The following is a 16,211-nucleotide window of genomic DNA, read 5'->3' as shown; positions in this document are numbered from 1 at the left end:
TCAGACTGGATAGGCATCTGTGACGTGAAAATCATGAAATTTGGAAGGGGAAAGTAAAACTCATTAAGACATTTTTAGTTATTAAGGTTTTGTATCTTCAACTTCAAATAAAATAGCTCCAAATTAAATTGAACATTAAGTTGTGGGGGCAGTTGTCCCAAATCCCGAGAAATCTGAAGTAAGGAGGGGGCAACTGTCTTAAATGTGAATTGTTTCGTTATGAATATTAATTTGTTGTAAATATTGTTCCGTTTTAAATATTGTTGATAATTGTTACATTGCCACGGAGTGTAGGAGGACCATGTCATGAACGCAAATAACAACTTTTTTACTATCGCATTTGGGATAGAATTTAAAAAAACAAAACTAAAACAAAATCTGACTTGGAAAAGAAAATCGTAAATTCCAGAATCAATGAAACAAACATACCAAACAGCTCAAATATTATTAAAAAAATCTATCTCTATACCATTGCAAGGCTAAAATGGCGGACGCACCTTTGCTTTTTTGCTCTATTTGTTCAATTAACAATGGCCGCACATAATTCAAACAGAGACTATTTAAGTTTTGTCATCCGGCATGGATCGACAAACTAACTTTATACGTATGTTATTTATAGTATTTATAATCCTATGTTAAACGCCTAGACGGCCGGTCACTTGACCTTGATAGACAGAGAAGACGAACTGTATTTGAAATAAGAATCAGAGTTGAACTAATGTTATCTGTCAACTAGTCGTTTTATATCGTTCCGACTGAGAAACAAGGTTTATCGATCCATTCGGATTCAAGAATTAGAATATCATACCCTGCGGTATGACATGGCGCAGCCAACAAGATATTCCAAAAACCCACTGAATATTAACCCATTTTGGGAGAAAGCCTCTGCCGAACCACCACTAGAATGGTCAAAGTGGGCAGCTATATTGGAGATGGCTGTATTCGCAAAGGATGGGATTGAAATTCGGAATTTATTGAGAGCCAGACCATTACTCGTCGAACCCGCAGAACCCGTGTATGAAGTTGAAATAACGGGCGAAACAGAGGCACAAAGAAAAAACCGAGAGGTGCGCAATCAGGAGGAACGAGTTGGTTGGGAGAATCAAGTCATAAAAGCCCGGGAGAAAGCAGTATTATGTAATTCATATAGATGGGTCGAGGCAGACGCAAGAGTCCGTAGTTATCTTTTTCTCTGTCTGGGAGCCGAAGGTCAAAGACAAGTTCAACAGAAAAGACCTAGCCTTGTATTACACAATGTAACCACACCAGAATTTATGACAACACTGGAAGATATCTTTGTTACTAACGGAATTGTAGCATTCGAAAGATATAACTTTATTTGCCGTAAGCAAAAGAAATCGGAGAGTCTTGAACAATTTCATGCAGATCTAGTCGAATTAGCCTCACGGGCTCATTGTGGGGACAGAGAAAATGAATGGGTTAGAGACATGTTTACAGCACACATGAGCAACGAAAAAATCGCAGAAGAACTATTAGCACAAACACGGTCCCCACAAGAGGCATATGAATATGCAATCCGTCGAGAAAAAGGAATCGAACACAGTCGTACCATGAAGATAAACCCAATCGGGGGACAATCTACAACAAAACAAAAACCAGTACATTATATCAACACACGGGGTGGTCGATATAACTATAAAATAACCAAAACTCACAAAGAGGTCGGGGTGGTTTCCGCAGACGACCATATCCGCGTGGATCACAAAACACAAGAGGACAACAAAGAAATAACAATACAAACACTTCGAAACAATGTTATAAATGCGGAAATCAAAACAATCAGAATCATCTTCAATCTTGTCCGGCTAAAGACAAAATTTGTTCGAAATGTGCCAAACGAGGTCATTTTGAAAAAGTTTGCAGATCCACAAACGTTAACTATTAAGGAAACCAGCAGGATGAGCAACAGGAAGAAATAGAGACAGAGAGCCTAGAAACCGAAAACGACCGGTGGCTTTCGCCGAGTTTACATCGAATAACGGATGGGATGATTATCAAATAGACAAATTCTCGGTTATGGCAATCGCTGAATCTTTTGAAATTAAAAATACAATTATCCTATCGGAGGATGACCCGAACGGTCATATTGTTAAACTAGAAACAAATTCAGAAGAATTATTCGCCATCGCTGACTCAGGAAGTCCAATGTCGTTTCTAAATGAAAAACCGCACGGCGCCTTCAACAAAACGATAACTCAGCATTATTCAAATGCATCCCACCGGACGACACGGCCAGGAATCTGGCATGCTATAATGGTGAAACAAAAAATCCGAAAGGAAGATTGATTATAACAATTGAATCAGCAGGCTGGAAAATTCAATCAGCCCCGTTCGTCGTTGTAGATGATCAAAAGGCCAACATAATAGGACGCAACATACTACCACAAACAGGTGTCAGGTTGATACAAGAAAAACCTAAACAAAAAGTATTGAGCATACGCGAACAAGAAGAATCGGATCCGGAAATTAAACAATGGGTCAAAGATAATTTTCAACAACTGTGCATACGTATTGGAAAATCAAAAAATCACATGATGAAAATTCATTCTTCATGCCAATACAACAGAAAGAACGACATATCCCGGTACACCTACAGGAAAGAGTCGAAGGGGAATTAAACAAACTGATGGCTCAGAACCACATTATCAAACTAGATAAATGCTCAGATCGACAATTTATTAGCCCAATTGTCATCACAGTAAAAAAGGATCAAACAGTCAAACTCGCGTTAGATTCCAAGAAAATCAACAAACTTATTCACAAGAACAAATACCAAGAGCCCAACATTGAATTGCTGTTGGACAAAATTGCACAGGTGGTAAAATCAGACAAATCCAAACAAACATTATTCTCAACACTCGACCTTCGCTACGCATATTCACAAATCCCTTTGGATAAAACAACCAGAGAACAGTGCAACTTTAGTCTTATTGGTGGTAACGCCACTGGGACCTATCAGTTTCAAACAGGAGTTTATGGCCTCACGGATATGCCAGCCGAATTCCAAAAAGAAATCGATCTAACCCTTACAAATTGTACGAACACCTATGCCTACTTGGATGACATTCTAATCGTCACAAAAGGATGGTTGGATGTACACAAACAAAAGTTGCAATCAGTTCTGAAAAAACTGGACGAGGAAAATCTGGCGATATCAATGGATAAACGTAAGTTTGCATGCAAACAAGTTGAGTGGTTAGGATTTACAGTTAATAGCGAGGGAACAAAACCACTTATAAGAAAGACTGAGGCCATCGAAAAACTATCACCACCAAAAACTTTTAAACAATTAAAAATCTTTATGGGTTCCATACATCATCCCACACGATATATACCAAAATTGGCACAAACCGCTGCCGCCCTACGCCCATTACTAAAAAACACAGAAAAGAACAAACCACTTGACTGGTCCACAGAGCATAACACAACATTCAAAAACATTAAAATTGGTAGCTGAAATAACACAAAACAAACATTTTGATCAACATGTTCACACTCGCATCGTATGCGATGCTTCAACTACAGGATTAGGAGCTGCGTCAGAACAACATTCGCCAGAAGGTTGGGTCGCCGTAGCTTACGCGTCACGTTTTCTGAACTCATTAGAAGAAAAATTTTCTGTAAACAAACTCGAACTATTAGGGGTCGTGTGGGCAATCAAACATTTTAAATACTATCTATATGGAAAACACTTTACCGTCATCACTGATCACCAAACTTTAATCAGCGCTTTAAACGCAAGCGAACGATCAAAAACAAGTCAAAGCCGGCTCACACGTTGGATTGACCGATTAATTCCCTTCCACTTCGATATCAAACATCTTGCCGGAAGTAAAATGGGATTAATTGATTACATGTCCCAAAATCCGGTTCGATTGGCAATACCCCCTAGTGAGTATGATGAGGAATTTGTTGTAGCATCAATTAGGACATTCATTAATAATCTGGAAATGATTGACAACCTCATTCTAAATAATCTGGCCAATCAGAACAAAGCACCGTATGAGCTGATCAAAAAGCGCGCGAAAAACAAAGGGTTATTGAATGCTGCTTCAAATACTCAATTAGCAATGAAACATTCCAAACATTCCGCAACCGGTCATTGCCAAACTAAAAACAGAAATCAGTCTCACTCAAAATCTGCTATAAATCAGTCAACTCTCTTTCGATCGCTATCTCAACAGTACCAAACAAGCTGCAAAAATTCAGTCCACAAAATTTCAATTCATCAGAGTAACAACTCAAAAATGAGCCGTAAGGAAAGCAAGGGTTTTAAGGGAGGATTCATCCCACCGGAGCTTAAGTCAACAGAGCCAAGAGGACGAAAAGAATCAACCCAGAACTGGCAGGGTTCGTCTGACCGAGAAGAAAGTCTTTCGGACCCCAGATGGCATAAGCGACCTCCCACGAAGGGAAAGAAAGGAAACCCTGACTTAACAAAATCGCCACAATAGAGCACGACACATCAACAACAACACCCGTACGGGATGCCAGGGAAGTGCTATCGGCTAAGATGCTAGAGACCAAAAACAATCAAGTTTCCCGAAGATCACCTTCACAGACACGAATACATCTGGAAGCACAACGGTCAGACCCGAACCAAAATATATCATGAAAACGACGCAAACACAAACGAAAACAAATAATACAGCAACAACTACACAAACACTCGAACCACAAAATACAACAACAGCCACACAAACACCCGATAGAAGCAAAGACACCGCAGAAATATGTGTCAGTCGTGTAGACCCGAATATCTGTGTACAATAAGAACGGACACATAACGTAGAACCACCAGCAATGGGACCGGCTGCACAGTTAGAAGCCAGTCACGAAATGATTACAGATGAACTGGTCGCGACGGTGAAGAAAGCCACAAACACGGTGGAATCAGAGGAGGACACACCTTTGTTTAGACAGAGACTACAGCGAGTATTGGGCGTTCATCGCCGCAGCCACCAAGAAAGATCGAAATCTGCGTCCCTTAATTAACTTCGTTAAAAAGAGGGATTGGGAAGCTATCAAGGCTTCCTACGGTCAGTACTGGCACAATATTTGGAACAGGCATCATGCCGAGAGGATTGCCTACTCATAGACGAGAAAACCGTCATTCATTCACAATTGAGGCAGACAGTTCTCGACAGTCTCCATTTGACACATCCGGGATCGGCAGCAATGTTGGACTTAAGTAACCATGTCTGGTTTCCCCATATACATCGGGCAAGTGTGCAGATGGCACAAAATTGCAAACACTGCACTGAGCAAGGTAAAAATTTTAATCCCATCATAGGAAAAAAACATTCGTTTTAAATGGAACTAGTAGTCGAACCCAATGAGGAAGTAAAATTAGATTTTGCAGGGCCCCTTCCGGACGAATTAAATAGAGACGCATATATCTTAGATGCAAAAGATAAGTGGTCTAAATTTCCAACTGCAAAAGTCGTTACGAATACAACAGCGGATATCGCTATTAAATTTATGCAACGGTACATTTCGAATAACGGGGTACCCCGAAGATTAAGATGTGACCAAGCACAGACATTTAGAGCTAAAAAAAATTTCAACTGTTTTGTAATACAAACAATATAAAATTATTGTTTGCGCCGGTAGATGATCATAGAGCAACAGGGGTAGTAGAGAGGATGATACAATTTTTGAAGCGTAGATTAGCGGTCATGAGAATCGACAAAACAAATACACCGTACAAACTCGCATCAAATGTAGCCGAAAGTATTAAAACACTGAGAATTACACCACATAGCGTAACAAAAATTTCACCACTTGAGGCCCACATGGGACGTAAGCCAAACACACCCTTATCAAACGTAGCAACTAGTAGTTCACCTGACAATTTAAATTGGGAAAGTGCAAAACATGCAAGTTTAGATCGAAAGAATCTTACAAAGCCGCCACTACCCGCCGATGTAAGGCACGATTTGCAACGGTGGTCAGAAGACGAAGTCAATATCAATCAAAGAGAGCCCAAACTTCAAATGCCTCGGAACCTGACAAACTCAGACTTACCGACACAAAAAGACACAGGTGCAAAATCTAAAGCTATAGAAATAGTAAAGGATAAATTAAACGTAAGATATAAGGGAATACAAGCAACGGTAGACAAAAACACGAAAAAACGGATAGATCAGGTAGCACGGAAAACAGTTAGAATAGCAACGAAGGTTAAGGATCCGAGAACATTCAAACAAAAACACAAAACCGTTGACGGAAAAAATCTTACATATACCCCACACAACGCTTGGGTGCAAACATTCGGAAAACAACCAAGATTACTAAGAAATAGCGGTGCCGCATTTGTCCCAAACCCTTAAATATACGGACCATGCAGACCGTCTCGACTCAAGAATTACATTGCCTATAAATCCGCGCGGAGATCAGGACCATGCCTACGTTTTTTAGACATCGAGAACCCTACTGCTCCCCAGCATCCAATGTTCAGACAAGACGAAACGACTGGCCTTCCAAGGAAACTTACCCAAAAAGAAAAGATGTTGGGACAAGAAAAAACCGATAGTCCAACAAAGCGGAAAGCAAGAGCAACAGGAAACCGGACCGGCGGGCGACTGAAACGAAAGCTACAAACCAGCGGAATGAGTTTGCAAACGGATATCCCGGCCGGGGGGACTTCAAACAATGACAACATCATTTTACAACCAGTAACACAAGACTATGACGACCAGGATAATGACGATCAATCATTGGCCTCATCAGAGGATATTGCCCCATCGCCTAAAAGGCAAAACAAGAAAAGAACACCACCCGCGATTTCAGCGGAACCGTTAAGAAAAGCGACAAGAAACCGCCAATCGGCGCTGTCCAATGCGTTTGGGAACCCGGTACCAATTAACGCCATTAACAATAAACACGACAAAGAAAGGAAAACGCCGCTCCAATTTGAAATTGATTCACGACCGGACAAACGAGATACGGGCAATTATTCAAGCCTCAAGTCCCTAATCCAAGAAATGGGTTTCACTGAAAAGACCCAATACAGAGCATGTATAAAACTGATTGAAGCGATTAGCCTGAAACACAAAACAGGCCACATAGAAGTAGTCGATTTAACCTCGCCCACAGAGGACGACGCCACAGCCGGTAACAATAACTAAATTTTATTCGTCAATTCGAAACTACAAGAAGGCGGGACGGAACAGACAAAGAAAAGCAACACATTACAAGATGACGAGGAACACGAAAGCCAGGGGGAGGAAATTGCCAAAGATGACATACAAGCAGAGAAATTATATGTCACAAAGTCCTATCGGGACTATAAAACTCAAACCTGTCAGTCCTTAGGGGACTCTTAAACTCACAAATCTGTCAGTCCTAAGGGGACTTTAAAACTCAATTTAAAAAACGATTGTTTATAAATTTTGTTGTCAAGGGGGAATGTCATCCGGCCTGGATCGACAAACTAACTTTATACGTATGTTATTTATATTATTTGTAATCTTATGTTAAACGCCTAGACGGCCGTTCACTTGACCTTGATAGACAGAGAAGACGAATTCTATTTGAAATAAGAATCAGAGTTGAAATAATGTTATCTGTCAACTAGTCGTTTTATATCGTTCCGACTGAGAAACAAGGTTTATCGATCCATTCGGATTCAAGAATTAGAATACCATACCCTGCGGTATGACACGTTTGTCCATGGATTCAACATATACTCTACAGGGTCGAGGGCAGTCGAAGATTTTCGAGACTGAAAATAAAGTCCAATTTTAAAAAGTAAAAAAAAAATACCACCAGCGAACTTCCCGCCTTGAATCGCCGCAGGCGATAACTTTTTCTTCTTTTTTTGTCTACACTCTCAAGGTCACTGCCTAAATCAGTCGTAGAGTCTCGCTTTTTTGGGATCTTTCCTACGGGATACTTGAATGGGCATAAAGCAGAGATTCAGCGGTGCCCTTTGTCAAAACAAAACCACCCAGCTCTTTAATCATTCCTTCAACTATTTCTTGAGGGGCTTAGGGCGGTTTTCGAGACCTTCCGATATCTGCCGCTACGGTTCCATCGTGCGCCACCAACACGTAAAACCTCATGCTACGTAGGTAACTGATGTTGGTCTCGTCCCTCGCCCACCGCGAGTTTTGAAACTTGTAATGCCTTCTGGCAGATTTCGAAATAGCCTGGCCATTTTTCATTTCCGCTAAATGCTAATTTTGATCCTTGCAGATTAAAAGAAATTTGCTTCCCCGAAGATAATTTTACGGACTTCAGAAACTTACAAAAAGAAAAGAAAGTTTCAAGAAATATAGGATCCTGATTATGTTTCAATCCTCCGCCTCGCATTGTTCTGGTCTGAAAGTCTTTGTTGGCAAGGTGATTAGATTTTTCCAAGTAAATACGAGACAAATCAAACTACAGCGTGTACAAATGTTCGGACTTTTTCCTGAAAAGAAAAACAACAACAAAATCATCAAGAATTATTTAAGTGTCAATATCTTTCTTCTCTGACACTTGATGAGAACTCCAGCAAAAACTGTTTTAATTTTAAAGGTATTTTTTAGCCAAATGGCTTTAGTATGAATCATAATTGATGAAAACTAACACATTAACAGAATAATTTCATTGGATAATTGAAACACAACCGTTAATTTTAAATAACCAAACAAATATCTACTCTGTCCTATGCTAATGGGGCACATGGCTCCTTGTGTAACGAAGTGTTATACAGTTATAAATCAAATAATTCAATCGAAAACTAGAACATAAAAAAGATCAACTTGAAAGGATCGCTCCTGACGGCAACTGCGGCTTCTCTACTTTCGGGTTTTGTTTTATACTTTTACTCAAAATTTCATAATCGCACTCTTCGTCTTGGGCAGTCGGACTGAATGGGTCCAACACATAGCCCAACTTAGTTTTGTAAAATTTCTTTGCTTCTTCATTTATGTCAAATACAGTGAGCATGATTTTGCTGAACCCGTTGTAGAAAGCGATTAATTCTAAGAGTTTCATCAGGAACGTTCCCAGTCCCTTCGACTGACTGAGTTTGTTCACTTGGATCTCATAGCAGTAAAGAACGTCTTGATTGTCTTCCACGACAAAGCGCAGATGCACGAAACCTGCAAAACAAATAACTGAGATGATGAATCACTGAAAAATTTGTCCCCCTCTCCTTCATGGTTAACTTGAAGGGCAAGGTGACAATGAGATAATTTTTTTGGGAAATAAGAAATTCAAAAACGTCTTGAATAGTTTTTTCAAAAGAAATGTAAGTGCATTCCAGAATTCACCCACCGTGCAACATATTGGCATCATCGCGGGCTAAAACATATCGCGCATCATTATCGAAAAGTTCGTCCCATTTTTCACGCTTTATCCACCCGACAGCTGACTTCTCGTACATGTCTCGCATGTTCTGTTCGAACACAGAGAAAATCTCTTCGCTTGTCGTTTCATCAAACGATTCGGCTTTTCTATAAGTAATATCTAACTTCAAGTCGTTTTTGCTGAACTTGGAAAATGGTTTAAGATTTTCTAGTACATTGTCAGAATTTTGGGCTCTTCTACAAAACTGATCTAATGCACAAAGATAGTCATTCGTTAGTTTCCGAAAGGCTTTTTTATTTTCTTTTTCTTTTCGACCTCTCGATCGACCTGAATTGGAAGTCATGGCGTCTGAAAATCAAAATTGGTAAACTTCATTGTAGTTTGTTCAACGCATTTTTTCGTATAATTCATCTCGAGCTTTTATCAATCATTATAAACACGAAAGAAAACGAACTAATCGAGAACTAATATTATCATATTTAAATCAATAAAATCCAACAGTAAACAAACTAAAAAAAAAACAACTGCTATGCAGATCATCCATTGAAGTATCGGTTGAGTTCAATCAAGAAAAATATCAACAAAGTACAGCTCAAAAAATGGTCGTTCCAGGATGTGAAACAAAACAATCTCATTTTACCCTTTTATAGCAATTGCGAAGTCAAACTTCGGGTCATTTTGATGTCTTTTACCGTGAAAGAAAGATCTATCAGCTAAAATACCAGCCAATCAAAATGCTTACACCTAATCAAAAACCTGAGTAAGGTTCACGCTCTTCTTTTGGAGTTTCGAACATTCAACACAGAGGCGAAGCTGAGCTTCGCGCCACTTGCTATGCAAAAAAGAAAGACTCTGTTTGAAATCAAACAAAAAAAATTGATAAAAACTTCAAAAAATCGTTTTTATCAATAAAACACTGAAACAGAAGCCCAAAATATCGGGAACAAAGTTGCATGTATCACAAGAAACTTTAGAAAGAGCTTTCGGAATGCTAGAAAGAAAATTTCAAAAACTAAGCTCTGCGGAACAAAGCCGACGAAAATTGGCAGACCAACAATAATCGAAATAAGCCGAAAAATTGTATATGCAAAAATCAGTTCTCGACAGGAATCAAACATTGGAAGAAGTGGAAATAATTGGAGTGGACTTGGCAAACAATGGATTCAGCTTAGCTCGGCGAATGAGCTTTAATTAGAAACACAATGTGGCTAAAAAGTAGTCCCAGATGAAACTGGCATTAACAGTAACATAGCAGGAGAAGTAGGCCTCCTAAATAACATGAATGGGCGGTATATTTATTTAACTCCTCAGAGGTGACGTTTAGGCCCAACTTGACCACTAATAAAAGAATCACGTTCCCCTAATAGCTAGTAGGTAGGGATTGGAAGAGTGCATAGATTGGTATTTTAGATGCTTGGCAAGAATTAGCTACCCATGAAAAGGGTCTTTCTCTACCCCGGGAAAACGAACCATTCAAGGGATAATTCCATAAAGACCTCAGGAGACTGTTCAAAGAAGCATAGTTGGTTAAAGGGTGAAATTGAACTCGATATTTACACAACTTACTTACAGATACCCTTAAAGAACTTGGAATTTAGCACTTGTGTCGTCACAGGAAGAATTCAGTTAAGATCTTGCGAAAGGGGTACCAATGTAAATGTTAGGACTTGTAGGGACGAGCAGATCTCTAGGTATGCCTAAAACTTGAAAAGACAAACACAGCGAAAAGGTTACGGATAGACTATCCTTAGGCAGAACAAAAAAGAAGCTACAAGTGAGAGTAGTTTGAGTTCTTATTGTTAGCAAGAGAAAATTTGCACTTTGAGAGCGGACGGTTGGTTCTCATTGTTAGTAAGAGAACATTTGGTACTTAGCTATAGTATACTTGGTTCTCAGTTAGTTAGAGAACAATTACCAGAGACGATAGATAGCGCAGTCAGTAGATAGCTGGTTCTCGTTACATTTAAGAGCAGTGATTCCTTGAAGTTAAAGAGATCCACTGAATTTCCTTGTGATCCACAGAGATACTATCAATTTTAGCGGGTCGAACTGAGTAGTTGAGTGGAATTACAGTGTGTAATTGGTTTATTAGACTTCTCTAGAGAGAAAACAGTTTAGTTAAGTTAGTTAGCAAATAAATTGCAATTAGGCGATTGTGCTGATAAATCGCGGGCCCTTTCCTTTTGCATTAGATGGCCAGTTAGAGCATTCTGTGTTTAGACTTATCTTAGCTGAACGTAATTACCACTTTGCGATGTCATTAAGAGAGAGAGAGAGAGAGAGAGAGAGAGAGAATGAATCCAGAGAAACAATCCCTAAATATACATTGGCACTCTCTTTATCGAGCGAACAACGATCTTTGGAGTCAGCAACAACGAATGCTGGAGGGGTTGAATAAACCACGACAAAAAAAATGGATTGAAACAGCTTAGCAGCAAATGAAGTGTTTTTCAAATCGAGAATTGACGATGTGTTTTTAGTGAGAGCTTTAAATAGGAAATGTGGGTTGTTCGAACTGCATCAACTATGTTAAGTTTATTATGAAGCACCCGAGGATAGAACTAAAGAACTACTGTGGTCCAAGACAAGAAGGTGATGTCATTCATGGCTGGACGCTCACGAAGTTGGAGACAGGGACTATAACCGATGAAGCAGCAGTTATCGTCGGCGAGAACGTGTTCAGATCCCTGTTAATTAGTCTCAACACGCTGAAGAGAAAATCAGAAATCAGGGTGGACTCTCAACGGCGCCGTACTCAAGCAGGTGGTAGTTCGGTGCCGTTACTGGAACGGATCGGTCTTCCCTTGGACGAAGGCGGAATGTGGCAGAGTATGGCCCACTCCAACGATGCCAGAATGCCGACAGGAAAGTTGGTGCACCTAGACCCGAATGGTCTGACAAGAGGCGAACTTTCGTTTGCGGCAGAGTCTGCGGTAAAGAAGCGGATATCAAGATCGACAAAACGACCGATTGCACTTTGATATCCAAAGGTCTGCTTAAGCTCCTCTGGTACGTTGCCGCTGTCCGGGGTTCAATGGAAAGTTGAAAGGAACCTTCAACGGAAAAGATAGAAAAAATGAAGCAATTGGATACAGCAGGGCGAAGATCGAAATTGGAAGCTTTGACGAGGGGTTCACATTGATCGTTGTCGGCAACTGCATGCTTGACTCCGATGTGGTACTCAATGCTTAGGAACTCAAAGAGAGCTACATGATTCATTTGTGAGCGACAAAAAAGTAGCGATCTGCCACGAGACTGATGCTATGAAGTCTATCCCAGTAAATATTGAGAAATTATCAAAAACAGTGACGATCGTGCTGGACAAAGAAAAGATTCGGACGAAAAAGGAGATATCGATGCGAGATGCGGAACAATCGAAGAGGCCGAGTGCGAGCATGGTCAACGAACGGACCACGACGATCGAACCAGATTTAATTACTGCGAATTATTCAAGACCAGATAATAATGACAATTCATCGGACATGAAGGCGCTGCTGAAAGCGGCGGAAGGGTCATCCGAGGTCTACCGTAGCAGCATTCGATCAATGGATTTGTCGACAAGCTTCTTGTTGGGATGGAGCTGGAAGAGACTACTGAAGTCCACCATATGAATGTCTGCGCTTTCATGATCCTGGAAGCTTGAAGCGTTTAAAGGGAAGATTCACGAATGGCGGGATGATCAGATTTGTCATGTAATTATCTTGGGTCAGGCAGAAGTGGATGTGTAGATTGGGACATTCACAGAGCGACTGGATATCGTTGTGGTGGCGGCCACTGAGATAGATGTCGATGTGGTGCTGAGCCTTTCAGAACAGGAAGAACAACACGGGATGCTCCTCGAACGCTCTAGAGGGGTGCTGGAGACTGAAAGGGAAACGACGGTTGAAGTGATGCAGCATCGTTTTGAAGTTGTGCTTGAGGGGGCAGAAACCCAGAGACCCCAAAAGAACAAAGACGAAGACGAACACCAGCCAGCCGAATAGCTCAGTGAAGGGTTTGGTGTAATAGCCGAGCTCGCTGGAAAAAATAGAATCAAGCCGGGAACCAGTAGAGGTGAAGTAAGGATAACTGCCCGTAATGACACCTAGTGTTCGACTCTATACTCGGTGAGGGTAAGGATGAGGTCGCAACAGAAGTCGAATCGAGCCCTGGACGAAGAACAAGATCAGCACTCGATGAATAAACGAAAGTTTGGTAAGTTTATATAAGATATCGAAATTTTCAATAGTTGATGGACTAGATAATGATCTAACACTTGGATTCGTTTGGTACGAACGGAACAAGGGTTTCGTTTTCGAAATGAAGAATTAAGTTTTGAAAACTGGTGCGAAGTGCATCAGTTCAGTTGAGGCTAGGTTCAGATGTCCTGGGAGACAAAGTTTCGTGTCTGAAGCGGGATGGAGACCAGCAGACTATGCGTCGACGCAGAGAGTGCAAAGCCGCCAGTGCGCGTGCTAGCTTATCGCGAAAGTGAAAGTTCTGGTACGGAATTGGCTATGTGCGACGTGACAGTGCCATGCAAAAAGCAAGGCGGCGAAGTAGGACTGGTTGACGACGTCGCTGAGCGAATCGACATCGAAGCTTCCGGAGTTAGATGTCAGGAAAACGAGCGAAAGGAAAAGAGTCATGGATCATTGAAGATGGGGTATTTGCGAAGTTGCAAATACAAATGAACGCATCTGCCCGACGGAGATGAGACGAAATGAGATATCGGTCGATGAGCATAAAGAGGAGAATGCTGGATGTTATGATTGATTCGACGGAAGGAAATTGACGGTATGATTGCTCCGAGCGGAAACAAGAACGACGAGAAAGATTCTTTAGGCGAGTCTGACAATAAATGTCGAGTATGGGCGAGGACGAGACGACAGCTAGTTCTCCGAGTTGTGTGGACAATGCCTATGAGGTAGAGCAGATGATGTGATAAGCCTGCCAAAGCCCAGATGACGAGAAAACGGACGAAACAGCAACTACTTGGGCGGAACCATTCCAAGAGATGTCGGAAATGTGCGAACACAGATTGTCTATGAACGGACGGGAGAAGTTAAAAATTGGCCGGTAATTAAAAGCCTCTTTCAGGTCATCCAAGCTATGCTGAACAGACAATAAACGAGGTGGGCTCGGCGATAGAGGAGAAGTGGCGCCTAGAGATGCTAAGGCTGCCTACTTCCACAATTTGAGTGATCGATGGAAAAAGCTGCCTTCGTTCGGCGAAGATGAAGTTGACTCGGGTTGGGCCGCATCAGAAAGCGAGGTCTAGAAGCAGCGTTGGCGTCCACCAGTTGTTTTGGGGGAGTCGGATGACTACATGGTGCCGTATCAAGACTACCGGCACTTCGTAGACAGATGAAAATGACAAAAAGAGATGTAGGAGACTCGGTGAGAGGTCGCAAATGTAGTTGGAAGACGCAGCTCAGTGAGTACAACTTCAAAACCTCCTTACTAGTCTCATCGGTAGAACTCATAATTGGATTAGAAATGTCTCCACTATGATAGTAGGATGGCGCCTAAACGAAAATAGGGTTTTTGCAAATCTGGAAAAGGGTCGAGACATTTCACGAAGCCTTAGATTATTCACCAGGACTAATTGCACAAAAAACTACGGTAATTAAAGCCCGCGTTTCACAACGCTGCAACAGTAGTAATCCTAGAGCCGGTAAACACGTATGTAGGTATCGGGTAAGCGGCATGTGGTATAGTGAAAGTTAACGAGTAGTACGTAGCTTGATATTCAGTAATAAACACGATAAGTAGAAAAGTACACATACAGCCTAGTCCAGAATAAGTTCGACTGTAAAAAGTAGACACCTCTGCAAAAACTCTCGACCCCTCGGATTCCCTGGGGCAAGTGATAGCGGTTCCCGGCAGTGCAAATAGCCCTCATAGAACTTGGTAGCTAGCGGTCAGAATGTGACCAAAATTTAGTATATTACAGACCTAGTTGCAAGAAGCTAAGTTTAAAATCCCAGAACCAGTGTACCCTAAAGCAAATAGTCCCGACCCGACTTCCAGAAGTCGTTTCTCCAGCTGCAATAAACCCAGGCAGCCACAATTTTAGGATATGATAGGTAGTTAACAATGGACTCCATGAAATAGAATTTGAGCCAAATCCGGCGATTAGACCGGATGTTATTAGGACTTGAAAAAAAACAGCCCTTGGACAGGAAATAAGCAATTGAGGCAAAATAATGAGTGAGGAGTATTGATTCTTTAGCGGCAATAAACACAAAACACCAACATCGGAAGAAGACCCCTTGTGAGTAAAACCGCTTCGGCGACTCCTTCCGGTTTAAATAGCCTTTTCCTGGGCAAAATGATAATGGACCTTAAAAATGGGATAAGTTGGTAAAACATATTGGGATATGGATGAAGATTGGTAACTAGGACTCCCTTGGGATTCTGGACTCGAAAAAGGAAGATTGACCCCAGATGATATTTGAATGACCTTCAGGCGTTTATGACCAAAACTGCAACGAAAACCCCAGAGTTAACACCGCAAAGTGGCGTATTTGCCAGCCCCAACCCTTGGAAACTGGAATGGGTCACCTCACTTATAATTGGGAGGGATCTTAATTATTGGGAACTGAAGCAGAAGCTGAAAAAGATAAAGCTTTGCATAGTAACTTTGGAAGTAGTGGAAATAATTGAAGTGGTCTTGGCAAACGTTGGGTTCAGTTTAGATTGGCAAATGAGCTATTAAAAGAAATTCAATAAAGCTAAGGAAAAGTAGTCCCCGATGAAAGTGGCATTACTAGTAGCATAGCCTGTGAAGTAGGCCTCCTAAAAAACATGAATGGGAGGGATAATTACTTAGCTCCCCGGAGGTGACTTTTTAGCCCAACTTGACTCCTAATAAAAGAATTACGTTCCCCTAATAGCTTGGTCGGGAT

The 16,211-nt window shown here is 41.1% G+C and overlaps 1 protein-coding gene across 1 annotated transcript; it reads right to left on the bottom strand.

Moving 5' to 3' along the window:
* Nucleotides 1–8,271: 8,271 nt before the first annotated feature.
* Nucleotides 8,272–9,665, bottom strand: LOC134853915 (N-alpha-acetyltransferase 40-like). The gene is made up of 2 exons (XM_063869882.1): nt 9,289–9,665; nt 8,272–9,113 (listed from the first exon to the last, which is right to left on the bottom strand). Exons 1-2 carry the CDS (start codon nt 9,662–9,664, stop codon nt 8,767–8,769), a joined length of 723 nt encoding a protein of 240 aa, XP_063725952.1. The 5' UTR covers nt 9,665; the 3' UTR covers nt 8,272–8,766.
* Nucleotides 9,666–16,211: the final 6,546 nt, after the last annotated feature.

Source organism: Symsagittifera roscoffensis, chromosome 9 (genome assembly GCF_963678635.1).
Source record: "Symsagittifera roscoffensis chromosome 9, txSymRosc1.1, whole genome shotgun sequence".
NCBI classification, from domain to species: domain Eukaryota; kingdom Metazoa; phylum Xenacoelomorpha; order Acoela; family Convolutidae; genus Symsagittifera; species Symsagittifera roscoffensis.
The sequence above is the reverse complement of the archived record's forward strand: the minus strand, read 5'-3'. Positions and strand labels throughout refer to the sequence as shown.

What these genes read in the sequence shown, in the direction of transcription:
- LOC134853915 (XM_063869882.1), bottom strand. Translation starts at nt 9,664, where the DNA reads ATGACTTCCAATTCAGGTCGATCGAGAGGTCGAAAAGAAAAAGAAAAT. An exon ending in TGATGCCAATATGTTGCACG is followed by an intron (nt 9,114 to 9,288) that starts GTGGGTGAATTC and finishes TTTGTTTTGCAG; the next exon opens with GTTTCGTGCATCTGCGCTTT.